Source organism: Pithys albifrons, chromosome 10, assembly GCF_047495875.1.
Source record: "Pithys albifrons albifrons isolate INPA30051 chromosome 10, PitAlb_v1, whole genome shotgun sequence".
Taxonomy (NCBI): Eukaryota; Metazoa; Chordata; class Aves; order Passeriformes; family Thamnophilidae; genus Pithys; species Pithys albifrons.
Genome location: NC_092467.1, coordinates 6,830,033 through 6,843,771, shown reverse-complemented (window position 1 = coordinate 6,843,771; position 13,739 = coordinate 6,830,033). Strand labels below are relative to the sequence as shown.

Here is a 13,739-nt window from a genome sequence, read left to right as displayed (position 1 = left end):
CCTCATGCTGAAAGTAACAGGCAGTAGCAAATATTCTTTGGATAATCTATAAACGTGTCCAAACACACAGCTGTGCACAGAGTGCCGGCTACAAAATAAATGGGATGAAAATGCTCAACAGCAGAACAGCCCTGAGAGTTTTGGTGTTGCTGCATGAGCCGGTGTGTAGATTCAGAAATCATTTTGTTCTGCAATTAAAGACAGCCATGTCTGCATTGGGATATTGAGAGCCTGTATCTGTGCCAGCAGCACTACATGCTGATCATAGTAGATGTGATAAATCCCACTGAAATTGCACTTGGAAATTTAGGTACAGCACCAGTTAGAAACTAGGGCGGTGAGGGATTAGCGGAACCCTGGCACACTGAACTCCTCGGGCTGGGGGCGTTTGGGTGCATTAGCAGATGCAGGCTCCAGGAGGGAGCCAGTGGTGCTTCCTGGACATCCTGTTCTCTCTGATCTTTCTTAGAGCTGCTTTTGACAGCAGCTTTGCTAACTCCAAATTAGTGCTCCTAAATGAACCATGAGTATGAGCTTCAGCAGTGAATACGAATAGGGAGGTCCCCAGACAGAAAGATCCCCAGCTCATAGGCTTGGCTTTAAAGGGCTTCAACATCCCTCTTCCCTTGATCATAATTTTGAATCAAACAAAAGCTAATGCAATTTTCTTTGCCTTTCAGTAGCAGATTGTGCTGTAAAGGTTCATGCCATTAGAAATGTAATAATTGCTTCTCTATGCAGATCTAATTTATCTGTGAGGCACTTAGAAGATAGGCCAAATGATAGCCTGGCAGTTGGCTCTGGAGAAGGGCCCAAGAGGTGATGATAAAAATCTGTCTAGCACCTTCCATCCTCAGCAATATCTGCCCAGCACAGTGCAGGAAAAGGTCTGACTAGGAGGAAGGGGCAGAGGAGAGAGCTGAGAACTCTTGGAGAGGAACAGGCAGTTCAGTAAGAGAGGGGCCCCTGCCAAACCTACTCATATGTAAGTGAGGTAGAAGTTAGTGGAAGAACCAAACTTAGAAGATACCCAAGCCCTGCACTTGTCAGTCTGGGCTATTTGCCATCCTCAAATAACAGCTGTTCGTGACCAGTGCGTGGATTTTGGGTTTGCTTCTGCCAGAGGCTGCTCTGCATCCTTTGTCCCCTGGTGTTGGTCCTTGGGGAGTGCCTGAGCTGCCTTCGAGCTGGGACCAAAGATGCACATGGTGGTGTCTCACAGCAGCCTATGCCAGCATTAACAACCATAACCTGACAAGCACCAGCCAACTGATTATCCTCATATGGGCCACCCACTTAAAACAACTGGTGAGCATGAGCAGTCACAAGTATATTTTGCTTTAGCAAAATCAAAAGCTGAAAAGTAGGGAGAAAACATGAAGATCTACTTTATTTTTTCTGGGGTCGGGGTTATTTGTGACTTTAGACTTTGACACAAAGCTGTTGGATGGTCTTATTTCTCAAATTGTGCTGTTGCTGGCATAGCTTTAAGGCTCAGGAGGCAACTTAAAGCAAAAGTCTCTGTGTATGTGGGTACACACTGGCAGGGATTTTAAAAGAAAAAGATCACGTGTCAAACTAAACTATTTTCTATGCCAGATTTGCCCCTCATCTATCTGATTTGCTTGGGCAAGCATTCATTTTACATGTATTATTGTGCACGTACAAGCCCAGGCTGCTCATGCAAAAGCAGTGTAAAAATGAAAATAAAATAAAGGCTGGGTTGTGGCCACCTACTGAATTGTCTAATGGAGTTCAGACTGGTTATTTTAGACCCCATTGCCTGGTTTGTGGTGGATGTTAACATGTAAATTCTGCTGTGCTTTTGACTGTAGCCTCATCCTCAGTCTTTTTGGAGATAAAATTTCAGAGAGAGAATAAGATGATGAGGTTAAAGTAAATTGTTGGGAAGTTGAAGTCCAAAGTGGAAATAAATGAGAAATAAAACCCTTTTTAAAAGTGGAGGGAAGTATTTTCTTGCTATTTTTCATCTCCCTGGCTTGAGTGAGTGTGTGTCGTGAGGCTGCAGAGATTTATATCACAGCTCCTAAGCACCAGTGCTTGTTCAGAGGCTCTATTATTCTGGTCCTTTTTATTCACTCACCTTCTAAAGATGTAATGTAAATATTTATCTTCCCTCTGGCCCATCCATGCTGCCCAGGACCCAGTGCTGTTAAACACTCTTATCACCACATCGTTCTTATCTCCTGCGATCGCTGCCAACATTCCAAGTCTGTCAATGGGAACGAGCTGCACCTTAAAAGGTGCCACAAATGAACAGAAAAAGAGGTGTTGTGGGTGAAAGAATACCTTAAAATAAAAAACACAGGTGCTGTCCCTCAAAGGGAAAGGATAGTGTTGATGTGGAGATAGCATAGATTGAAGGCACCGGGATGAGGTCTCTGTGTGGAGCAGCCCTTGAGGAGGTGTGGAGTCCCCTACAGACCCTCATGCTGATGTGGAAGGATGTCATCACCAATACAGGGTCAGACTGGACCAAAGCTCACCCAGGTAACCAGCATGGATTTGTTCATTCTCTACTTAGTGCTACATAAAACAGGTGAGATGCAGAAGAGATGGTGTCTTCCTTAGGGCCACCCTCCCTCTCACAAAGATTTCTGCTTGTAATGAGGCAGGTCTGGACAATCAATGTTTATAGCATACAGTTTTAAACTGTCCTTTGAAACCAGTCAAACACTGGCCAGTCAAAGTCTACTTGCAAGACAGCAGCAGTCATGTCCTGTAGAGTGTCCAGCATCTCAGCAGGGCTCAGCCCAGCCATTTCCACGTCTCTGCCCTTCAGTCCACAACTTGTGTTAGGTTAAGCAGGGAACAGAAATTCCCAAGGAATGAACATGGGATGGCAACACCGATATAATCCTATCACTTAAAAGACAAAATTGACGTGCAGCAGCCATAGTACCACTTAGCGGATAAGACAGTTGGTCCATCTGCGCTCGGTCCATCTTCTCTCATTTCTCTTGCTTAAATTTCTCAGGAGCAGCACAAAATCCTGTTATCCAATAAGTTATCCACTGCTAGTTGGATTTTCATTGAGTGACATCTGTCACAGACCGTAGATGTAGGAGGTACTGCTGATTTTGTAGCATCTTTGTTTTGATGGGTTTGGTAGACATGCACATTTGGGGTTTGATTTTGAAGTATTTGGAAAGGCTGTCATCTACCTCAAAGATGTGCAGCTTGACTGCCATCCTGCCATGGCCAGATGTGCCAGGAGGCTGTAAAAGGCACCCAGGATGGCATCCAGTATTAGGAGGCAAGAGGAAAGCTTGGAATCAGATCTGTTGTTGGTTGGTAACATTCGTGTGTGGGACTGAGCACTCATGTTTGTGTGCAATGGTCTTTCTTTCTGGTCATTTTCTGTCTGCCTCTGTGAGTTCTGCCATTTCTACAAGCTCCTTCTTTTTATAGACAGCATTGTTTAAAGGGCTCTGGAACAGGTATATTAGTGCTTTGAGCCTGGCGTTTCTCCCCTTTTGTGTTGAAGTTCCGTGAGTTAGAGCAGGTTTCCTCCTTTTTAACCTGTCACAGTGACACATTGCAGCGAACACATGATGATGAAAGGGCATTTCTCAGAGCCATCCTGGCACAGAGCAGAGCTCAGCATTGTGCATCAGCTCTGGAGCTGCCCGTCTCTCCTTGTGCACTCCCCAACATCAGCTCCCCTACTCAACACCTTCTCTTTGGTCCATCTGCTGAAACTATCTGTCTGATCATCAGCTTCTCTGTTCCTTGATCACTGTCAGCATCTCTGGGTTCCTCCCAGCTGCAGAGGATGCACTCTTGATGCCCTGCTCCTGACTGGTGCCAGCAGGGTGAGGACAGAGGACAGGTTGTCCCTGTCCACTCACTGGGATCATTCATCCCAAGAGAGGCACGTCTTGGGAGAAGAACACACTGCACCTCCCTAGGATGCTCTAGAAACCACTGCCTTCTGTCACACGTCAGGAAATATCCCTTGCATCAAGGCCAGCTAGAATTCATCTTAATTCATCTTCTGCACATCAGGTTTCATTGCAAAACCAACATTTCCAGCTCCTGGTAGGCAATATTTGTCTCATGTAATTCCCCAAATGGGAGCTGTAATCCTCACTTTCACGGCCCATCTTTGGTTAGTCCCCAGGTGTGACCATTTTGCTGTGAAGGCTCAATGCTGCTGTGCCTGGAGCAGCCGGGCAAGTCAGGCTGCAATTAGCCACGGTGCGCCAAAAAGCCAAATCAAGGAGGGATTGAGATCAGCAGCTTCCTGAGGGCATTTCAAGGCCTTTAGCGAATGACCACACTAAAGCTTTTTCCATTTACCTGGATTAAAATTTGTCACAGAGGAAATACAAGCAAATAGCACAGCATCTGAGAAGTGTAACGAATAGCATTTGGCCAGCCGGAACGCTCAAAGTGGGGGGGTAAACCCACAGTGTAAATAAAGTGCAAAGCATGTTTGCATAACATTGGATTAATAGTTTTTTAAAACCCACACTGGGATTAAAGAGACACATTTCCTATGCCAGAACTTGTGTTCCCTCCTTATCCCAACAGATGCCAGGAAGTACATCTAAGAGAAATAAAAAGCCTCGTTAGCCGCAGTCGGCTGCTGAAGCAGCAGAGCTTTCCACAGGCCTTTGGAAGAGGAACAAATGGCTGTAGCATTCCTGGAGCAGTCCTGTGTGTTTTATAGGGAGTTCTGCAGCAAAGTGTTCCCATGGAAAGGGATTTCTGCTCTGCAGCTCCAGTCCCATTCACCTGTGGGTTTTGTTGGCAGGAGTTTTGAAGGCAGGGATGCAGGAGGGAGCAGACCTCCCATCCCCCAGCCCACATATTTGACATCCTGCCTTTCCAATAATTCATTCAAAGCACTTCTGCCTCTTCTTGCCCAGCCCTGCTCCATATTTTGCTGAAGTCAGTGCCGGCCCTGTCACTCCTCTGAGCAGGCATGTGCTTAAGGAGCATTCAGGAGCTCTGGCTCAGATCAGTTACCTTATTAGTGTGGAATAATCAATGGATGCCGTCCTTGATTCGTTCAGTTCTTTGGCTTGTGCTGTCTCTAATGGCACCCATTTGAATTATGCTTCCTGCAGTTTGGGCAGAAAGAGGCTCCTGAAATGAGGCATCTTCAAACACTGGTGTGAGTGACACAAATGGGACATAGCAGCACATGGAAGGGAAAATCTGACACCCCCTGCCCGGACCTTTGCTTGGGAAAGACGTGAAATGGATATTTAGGCAGCAAAGGCCTGTTCGCATCTGGCTTTTGGCTTTTGTCCCTGTTGCTGCCATGGTTGTTGTGTTGGTGCAGCATCCCAGAACAAAGGGTGGCACCTCCCACCCCGAAACACAGATTATTCCTAGTTCCTCAGAGCAACAGGGTTAATATCAAGCAGAATAACAGACTGGGAAACCACAAGTCTCCAGCTATGGGTGAGATTTCTGCCTGTTTTCCTGTTCTTTTCCCTTTTGGCTGCTCCAGAATCCACAGCAGATTGTAGAATTTGCACCTTAATCCCCAAGATGATGGTAATTAAAAACTTAAGTCTCCATAGACAGATGCAAATAAATTAAGGAGGCAAAGAACTGAATTAGAGGCTAATCCTGATGGGGTAGTGAAAGCAAAGTGGCCAGTAATTCTTTCCTTCTGTTATTTCACCTGTTCTGGTGGCAGGATGAGGCTGTGGCGGGGTGAGGTGCCTGGGTGTGTGCTGCTGGATGTGCCACCTGAGCACCAACTCTGCGGCAGAGCCTGGGGAGGGGACACAGCAGCCTGGGGAGGGGACACTCTTCCCAAAGCATTGCAGCTGGTGCTGTGGTGTACGTGTTAAGCTGGAAGAGGGGGCTGTGTGCCACCACCTCCAAATCATGTGGTTTGCTTTGCCCTTGTGCTGCAGGTGTTTTGCAAGGATGAGTTCAACAACCTGCTCATTCCTGAGTGCTGTGCTCCTTCCTTGCCCAACACAACTTACCTGGGCTTTGGGTAGGCCTGAATTCTGAAGAGCAAAGGCCTAAGATTTATTCATGTGAAAGAAAAGCAGGTGGTTTTTTTTTCCCTGTGTGCTCCCTTGTGCTAAAGAGTGCAGCAAACTGAGCTGTGCCAGTGTCCTGGTGCTTTACCCTTCCCTGAAGTAGGCCAAGGCTAGGCTTGCACTGAAACATCTTGCACTAAAGCATCAGGATCAGTGAGACTCCCCGAGTAAGGCCGTAGGATTGAAATCCTTCATTTTTATGGGCTGGAAGTGATAACACTATGAACTGAACTACACTCAAGTCATGACGTGATCCACGCACTCTTACGGGTGGATAGATATTGATTATCCATCAATATGGAGTGATGGCAGATGATGATTCAAATCCCAACTGTCAGGGAGCTGGATCTCCTGGGCTGTTTATCTAGTCAATTAAAACATTGCCATGATTCAGCTTATTTATCTAAAACTGAGGTTTACTTGTGTCCCCACGACTTGCCTGCACCTCTAAAATCAAGTCTCTTTCTCTCTTTTTCAGGATGGGGAAGGCCAGACTGCACTCCATTATGGTAAGCTGCCTCTCAGCTCGGGTGTTCCCTCTTAACAGGATGGATTTGCAGCTGGAGTAAATTTCAGAAAGCAAATTTCAGGTCTAAAATGAGCAGAGAAGCTGGATTTGGTTACCTCTACTGGCAAATCCAGCATAGTAGAAATCATAGAATCAGTTGGGTTGGAAAAGACCTCCGAGATCATCAAGTCCAGCCCTTGGTCCAACTCCAGTCCCTTTACCTGATCATGGCACTCAGGGCCATGGCCAAGCTCAGTTGAAAAACCTCCAGGGATGGGGAATCCACCCCCTCTCTGGGCAGCCCATTCCAATGCCTGAGCACTCTCTCTGGAAAGAATTTTTTTCTGATCTCCAATTTCAATTTCCCCTGGCAGAGCTTGAGCCCGTGCCCCCTTGTCCTATTGCTGAGTGCCTGGGTAGGAGTAGGGGCTTTGGGAGAAGCAGCGAGGAGGACCTGCTGTCCTCCTGTTGTTGTCTTCTGCAAATGTCACATTAAAGCCTTCCTTTTCCCCCAGTTTATGATACAGAGTTTTCATGTCTTCAGGATGTGGTTGTGCCACCTTCAGACCCAGGAGGGGCTCTGGTTAGAGAATGCCAAATTCCTTGGCCTTCAGGGAGGGTCTGTATCAGTTTCAACAGGTTACACAGGTGAGGCAAAGGGCATGACCAAGGTGACCTCCAACTCCACATGTCCTGGTGACAAACCTGTTTGATTACAGGTGAGAAAGCAGGAGCTTCTCCACTACCAAGATCAGCAGGGGAAAGTCACAGCTCATGTCCCTCCTACAATTACTGGCTAATTAGATATGCGATTTTATAGCGATCTTTAATTGAAAGATTTTTCTATCTCCAAATGAGAGAAGTGGAGACTGAAGTGACGCATGTGGTGCTAATGTGTTGGGAATATGAAAAAAGTATCGATTTAATCTGGATCATAATTTTTTCCTAAAATTAAGACATAGCCAGTTATTATTTTGTACTCTCTCTTGATGCCTGTCACTGTAATTAAGAGCATAGTTGTCATTCTGAAGTGTTTGTGTCTTTCTCTCTCTCCCTGAGCTCTCCACAAGGACATCAGCAGGATGGCAAAATTACTTTGCAGAGCATCCATCCAAATCACAGCATTTGGATCTGGAGCTAAACTCCCCCATTTCAGGGCCCCTGAACCAATGCTGTAATTACAATAATGTGTGATTTCCCCACATGTGATCTTTCCTGTAGGATACCCTATTTTTCAAATTCCTATCTTTGTGACTGGAGTAGTGAATCTGTTGCTTAGCACAGCTTTGTCCACAGATTGACAGCACTTAAAATGCCACACTGCCTCTTTCTCTGTCTAATTCATTCCACATTTGGGGCTTTCTCTCTCCTGGGAAGATGCTTTCCCTGCTCCCCACTCCAGGAGTGACATCTGCCCACCAGGGGTGCACAGTGCATTACACCAGGTTGTGTAAAAGCATAGCACATATATAAGTTAACCATGAGCACCTGCTTCAAGAAAGGCCAATATGTGAAAAGAAAGGGTAGATGCCTCACCTGAGTGTAAGTTCTGTGCAGGTGGATCCCTCTGGCTGGTGACTAAGGCAGGTTGTTTAACAATCCAAGAAACACCTGATTGAGTGAACATTATTTCAGAAGCAGTTTCTCTGATCCACCCTGACAGCTCAGATGTTTCAATAGCAACAGTTTACCAGGATTTTCTTCCCAAATGTTTTAAGTGTTAACATTTTTTTCTTGAGTGTTATTCCACCTCTCCTCTCTGTATATCATCTTGGGGAAGCCTTTCTGGCAGACAAGTCTAGTGTGCCTGAGGGTACCTGGCTATTCTGGTGGCCATCACTGCACCCAGGTTGTCCTCATTCCCTCAGCTTACTGATGTGATCATAAATCCTCCCAATCTTGGAAACGGCTTGTTAAATGAGTGACTGGTTTGGATTCAAGTGGCTGCTGGCCTGAAACTGAAACTCACTGAAAACCTCCCAATGCCATTTTCATAGAATCATCGAATCAATTGAGTTGGAAAAGACCTCCAAGATCATCAAGTCCAACCCTTAGTCCAACTCCAGTCCCTTTACCAGATCATGGCACTCAGGGCCATGGCCAATCTCAGTTGAAAAACCTCCAGGGATGGGGAATCCACCCCCTCTCTGGGCAGCCCATTCCAATGCCTGATTACTCTCTCTGCAAAGAATTTTTTTCAGATCTCCAGTTTCCTCTGGCAGAGCTTGAGCCCGTGCCCCCTTGTCCTATTGCTGAGTGCCTGGGAGAAGAGACCAACCCCCACCTGGCCAGAACTTCCCTTCAGGGAGTTCTAGACAGTGATGAGGTCAGCCCTCCACAACAGAGCTGTTCGTTGCAGCAGAGAGGTGTGAGAGCTCCTATGAAAACCATCCCTGAGCTGAGCAGGGCCTTCACAAGACCTTCCCTTTTGTTGGAGGCTGTTCAGGGAAGGGTTAAATCCCATCAGCAAGGCAGGCACTGCTTTTAGGGTGTCTGCATCCCTTTTTATGAGCCAGCGTGGCCTGACAGCTGTCCTTGCGGTGACAGCTCTCCTGATTACAGCCGGTGTCAAACTGCATCCTGCTGTGGGTTATAAATCCTGCCTCCTTCCGATGGGCGCCGACCCCAGGTTTAATCGGAGGTTAAGTGGAGCCCAGCCGGCAGCGCGGTCCGGAGGCACCGGATCACCGCTGGGACCCACCGCCGGACCCGTGCTCCGGGCTGGAGCCACAGCCACTGTGACCACAGTTCCCCGCTGAACAGCCCATTGGCCTTCAGCTCCTCTCCATCCATCCATCCACCCACCCACTGGGAATACTCAAATCATTGCTGCCGCCTCTCCCAGAGGAAATCAAGGCTTCTCCAAGCACTGGTGGCCACGTGGTCGCGGAGTGGGCAGGCTCTATATCCTCATGGGCACTCCAGCTTCCCTGCAAAGCACCATCTGTTCGGCTCTGTCTGTGCTGTGGCAGGGCAGTGGGAGGGGATGTTAGAGGGAAAATAAATAATAAAAAAAATTATTCATCATCTGAACCCTGAGGATTAATGGAGTCGGGAAGCAAACTGTGCTGAATGGAAATTCATCTTCACCCGTGCCCGTGTCAGGGCTGCCGCTCCGGCCTGTGACAAATCGAGGGTCCCAGGGTGCGATAAATCCAGCAGCTGTGCTCATCCCCTGGGATGTCCCCAGCCCGCTCAAGGACATGAGGACCCATGTCACCAAACAACAAAGCCACATTTCCCTGCAGGCACCTGCTCCCCATCCCCAGAACCTGCCACCACAGCTGCCTTGACACCTCTGGAAGTCTCCTGTTTGCAAAGGGATGTGACCCCAGCCCTTCAGCTGAGCCTCCCCCACACCTCCACCTGCTTCCTCACCAGCCTCTTTGCCCTTTTTTCCTCCCTTTTTTATCCTTTCAGTATAAACTCCAGTCGCACATCAAATTTATTTTAATGAGACGTTGCTGCTTGTCCTTTTGGATCAGTAGAGAATTGCAGAGTAATGCAAAAGACTCTAATTACTGAAAGAGTCAGTCCATTGCATTATAAAAGCACCCAAAATGCAATTAAACCCAATTGCTACCAGTGCAAGAGAAAGGTACCAGCTTCACAGCCTCATAAGGCAGTTTTTGGCTTCTCTAGGATCTGCTTTTCACAGGCTTAAAGGAAAATCCAGGGTCTGATATCAGCCAAGTCCAGCTCTTCAGTGTTAAGAGTTCTGATTTTCCTGGGTTTTTTCAGCATCCTTAGGTAAGACTGTTACATCCTGGGGACAGAGAAGAGCTCTGGTCAAACTTGATTCTATCTTGGCAGAGAAAATCAAGGATTTCTAGTTTCTAGTGGAGGTGTGAGTGTGTGTGCCATTACTAGCTGTCCAAGGACACAGACACGGTCCCTTGGAGCTGGTGCTCAGGGAAGGGATGGCCAGCAGCTAAAAACCATCTGAATTTTCTGCAAGGAGCAATGATGGATGAAAGCCAGAAGCAAGGCAGTACTGATGATGTCCTGCCTGGGATGTGCTGCCTGTGGAGCCCTGGGAGGTCCAGGAGGCAGGTGAGGGGCAGGGACTCGTAAAGATATTGTTGGTGAATGTATGTAGATCCAGATATAGATAGATGTAGATACAGATAAATACATTATAAATTCTGGGTACAAAAGCAGGCAGGGAATGCTTTCCCAGATGGCACTTTGGGGCTCCCTGCAGTGCTGCACCAGCACTCTGGGGCCCTTCCCAGGGGCAGTCTACAGTCCTGGATGCGAAGGAGCCTTAGACAAACTGTTCCCAGGCTTCCTCTGCATCCCAGGTGATGCCCTGCAAACCTCTGGGCTCTTGACAGCTCTGTATCTGGGCTGGGGGCTCTGGGGTGCTGGCTGCACCAGTAACACCCCCTCTGGACTTCTGGCTTTGCTCACACTCTGTATTTTCTCCTTCCTTTGCACTATTAAATCCAAAGTAATACATTGTGTACTGAACACTGCCCCTAAAAATGATCTGCTGTGCCGGGCCAGGTGCTGAGATGGCGTTTCCTGCCTCCAGCACATGAGTGGGAAGTCGCCAGCAACAGCCACCGCTCCAGAAACGCCCCTCACTGCCACCTCAGGTCAGCATCCCCACACTAACTCTTCCCTTTCTCCCTCCAGCTGCCACCTGCGAGTTTTTGGACATCGTGGAGCTGTTGCTGCAGTCGGGAGCCGACCCCAGGCTGCGGGACCAGGAGGGCTGCCTGCCCGAGGAGGTGACGGACTCCAAAGCCATCACTTTGGCTCTGCAGCAGCACGTCACCGGCGAGCCCTGACCCCCTGAGCAGGGGGACAGAGATGCTCTGCAATAACACCCCTTCTCCTCCCTCCCCACTGCCCTCCCAAAACGCCTCGGGGGTTCAAGGGGACCTTTTAGAGCACAGGGTTTAGCTGGGCTCTCCAACACGAGGGCCAAGGGCACACCCTGGGCAGGATGGGATCAGAGTTCTGCATGCTCTGACATGCTCTGACATTTATCAGTATTTGAGGGGGGAGGGAGGAGGGAAGGGACCTGGAGAAGGCCCCAGGAATTATTTTAATGTATCAAATACAAGTACTGCGTGGGCTGGCTCACTGGAGCAGCCTGGGCTGACTGGTCGGCTCCTCCATGGGGAGGGCAGGGCTGCTGGGCTGGGTGAGGGATGCTCATCTCTCCTGTTCACCTTGAGTTTTGGTTTATTTTTTTCCCCTGGGTCCAAACAAAATATTATAAATAAAAGCACAGTACTGGGGAGCCTGTGTGTGTTTGGTTTGGGGTTTTTTTCAGGGAGTGATTTGATTCCTTGGATACAAGAAAGATGGGAGACAGGTCAGTGCTACCACAGCTCTGCTCAAGCTCTTGTCCTGTGGAGAAAGGCCTGCAAAGACAGGAGGGTCATACAGGTGTCTGTCAGTCTGTTCTCTGCTTCTCATGTAGCACATGTTGCTAACCAACCTCTCCATGCTGACAGGACTTTTACTACATCACACAACCACTTTGTTGAAGAAAATGGCTTTAAACCCTCACTTCCATTTATCAGACCAGGTTCTCCTGCCATGTGCCAATCCCTGGGGTGACTCACTCAGGGCTGGGGTTTATAAGAGCTGGGCACAGACATAAACTTGCACCCACCTTATCATCCCTGAGGGTCTCTCAGATAATTCATGATCTTCTCAGCTGGCCATATATTTAGAAAATGGGAAAAATGTGCCTCGTTGCAAGGCCTTAGTGCTGAATGGTTGTGGGGCTACCTGCTTCCTCATCAGGACCCTGCCTGGGCCATGCTGGTGGGTCACAGGAGCTGCCAGGGCTGGGTTTGTGCTCTGGGGTAGCTGGAAGGGAGGCTGCTGCATTGGGGGAGCGTGTGGCAAGAGGAGACTGTGGCTTCCCTGTGGGTCATTGTGACAAGTTTGCTTTTCCCCAGAGAAGATTTGCAGCCTTAGGGGGGAGTGTAGGAAATCTCCATTGCTGTGACAGAGAGCACAGCAAGTCATCAAGTCCTTTCTGCAGCACATCCAGGCTCAGGAAAATAAATGGGAACGTTCCCTTCACTAAGGGCTGGCTGGGCAGGAGGCACGTGTGGGTTTTTTTGGCCCCTCACGGTGTCTGTGGCTCCTGCCAGCAAAGTCACTGCACTGACTCCAGCATTGCCACTGCACCACACACAGCACGGGCCAGGCCCCATGGTGGGGACAAAATGGCTTGGCGAGTGATTTTCCATTAACTTAATATTAAGCAAGGGCCCACAATGGCTTCTGCTCCCCTTCCCCTGCCCAGGCTGGCAGTGGCCAGGCTCATCACAGCTTTTGCGTCAGGATAGCAAAGATGCCAACCCTGGTACTGGGGTCACGCTGGCTTTGTGATGGTGGCATCAAGGTTGGGGACAAGCGAGGCCACCCCTGTGCAGTGCCATAATGCACAGCCACTGCCTGGCTTGATGGACATGCTGGGTAATAAAAAACTCCGTTAAAGCTGGGATGAAAAGCAGCAGCCACAGTGCCAGGGCTTTCAGAGAGCACATTTGGGGCCTGAGCGCTCAGCCCTGGAGATGTTTATAGCACTTTAGGTCTGTTTGTGAGGTTGGAGCCTTTCCAAAAAAAAAAGAAAGCAGGGGTGGGGGGGAGGAGAGAAAGACATATATTATTGTTTATAATCTGCTTTATTCAGCCAAACCTTTCCCCAGCAGCCTTGCGGATTGCTGTTTAAATCCCTTGGTGCCTTTAACTACCGATACAGAAAGTGGTTAATGTGCATTCGCCCTAAGCTTGGCATCTACTCCAGGAAATCACTTTAATTGAGAAGCATTAAATGTTAAAATGATTAAAATATAGAAAGCCAACACACCGGTGCCCATGGAGGGCCTTGGACCCCCCCATTCGGCCTGGCATGGCTCTTTCATCTCACCTGTGCCCACTGAGCACAGCCACTGTCACCCCTGCATGGTGGCAGGAAGGCTGTGGCACCTTGGGGTGCCATGTGGCAGTGATGGAGATGCCCACCCTAACCCACCCACCTCTCTGCCCACTAAAAGCCCGGGCAGCATGGCCAATGTCACTTGTCCCATCCAGGGATGCCAAGTTCCTGGTCCAGACACCAGGGATCCCCACCCCAAACAGCCATGAGTGCCAGAGCAGGCAGTGCTGATGGTGGCCACGGCCCTCCCAGTGAGGAAGAAAATCCCAAAGACAGCAGCTGC

The 13,739-nt window shown here is 48.7% G+C and overlaps 1 protein-coding gene across 1 annotated transcript in view; it reads left to right on the top strand.

The window, feature by feature from the left end:
* ACBD6 (acyl-CoA binding domain containing 6) overlaps positions 1-11,795 on the top strand; it is an 89,164-nt gene extending 77,369 nt beyond the window's left edge. Inside the window, exons 7-8 of the mRNA XM_071565598.1 lie at positions 6,514-6,544; positions 11,185-11,795. Coding sequence (XP_071421699.1) covers positions 6,514-6,544; positions 11,185-11,339 — 186 coding nt within the window. The 3' untranslated portion in view covers positions 11,340-11,795. The remainder of the gene's footprint in view (positions 1-6,513; positions 6,545-11,184) is intronic.
* Positions 11,796-13,739: the final 1,944 nt, after the last annotated feature.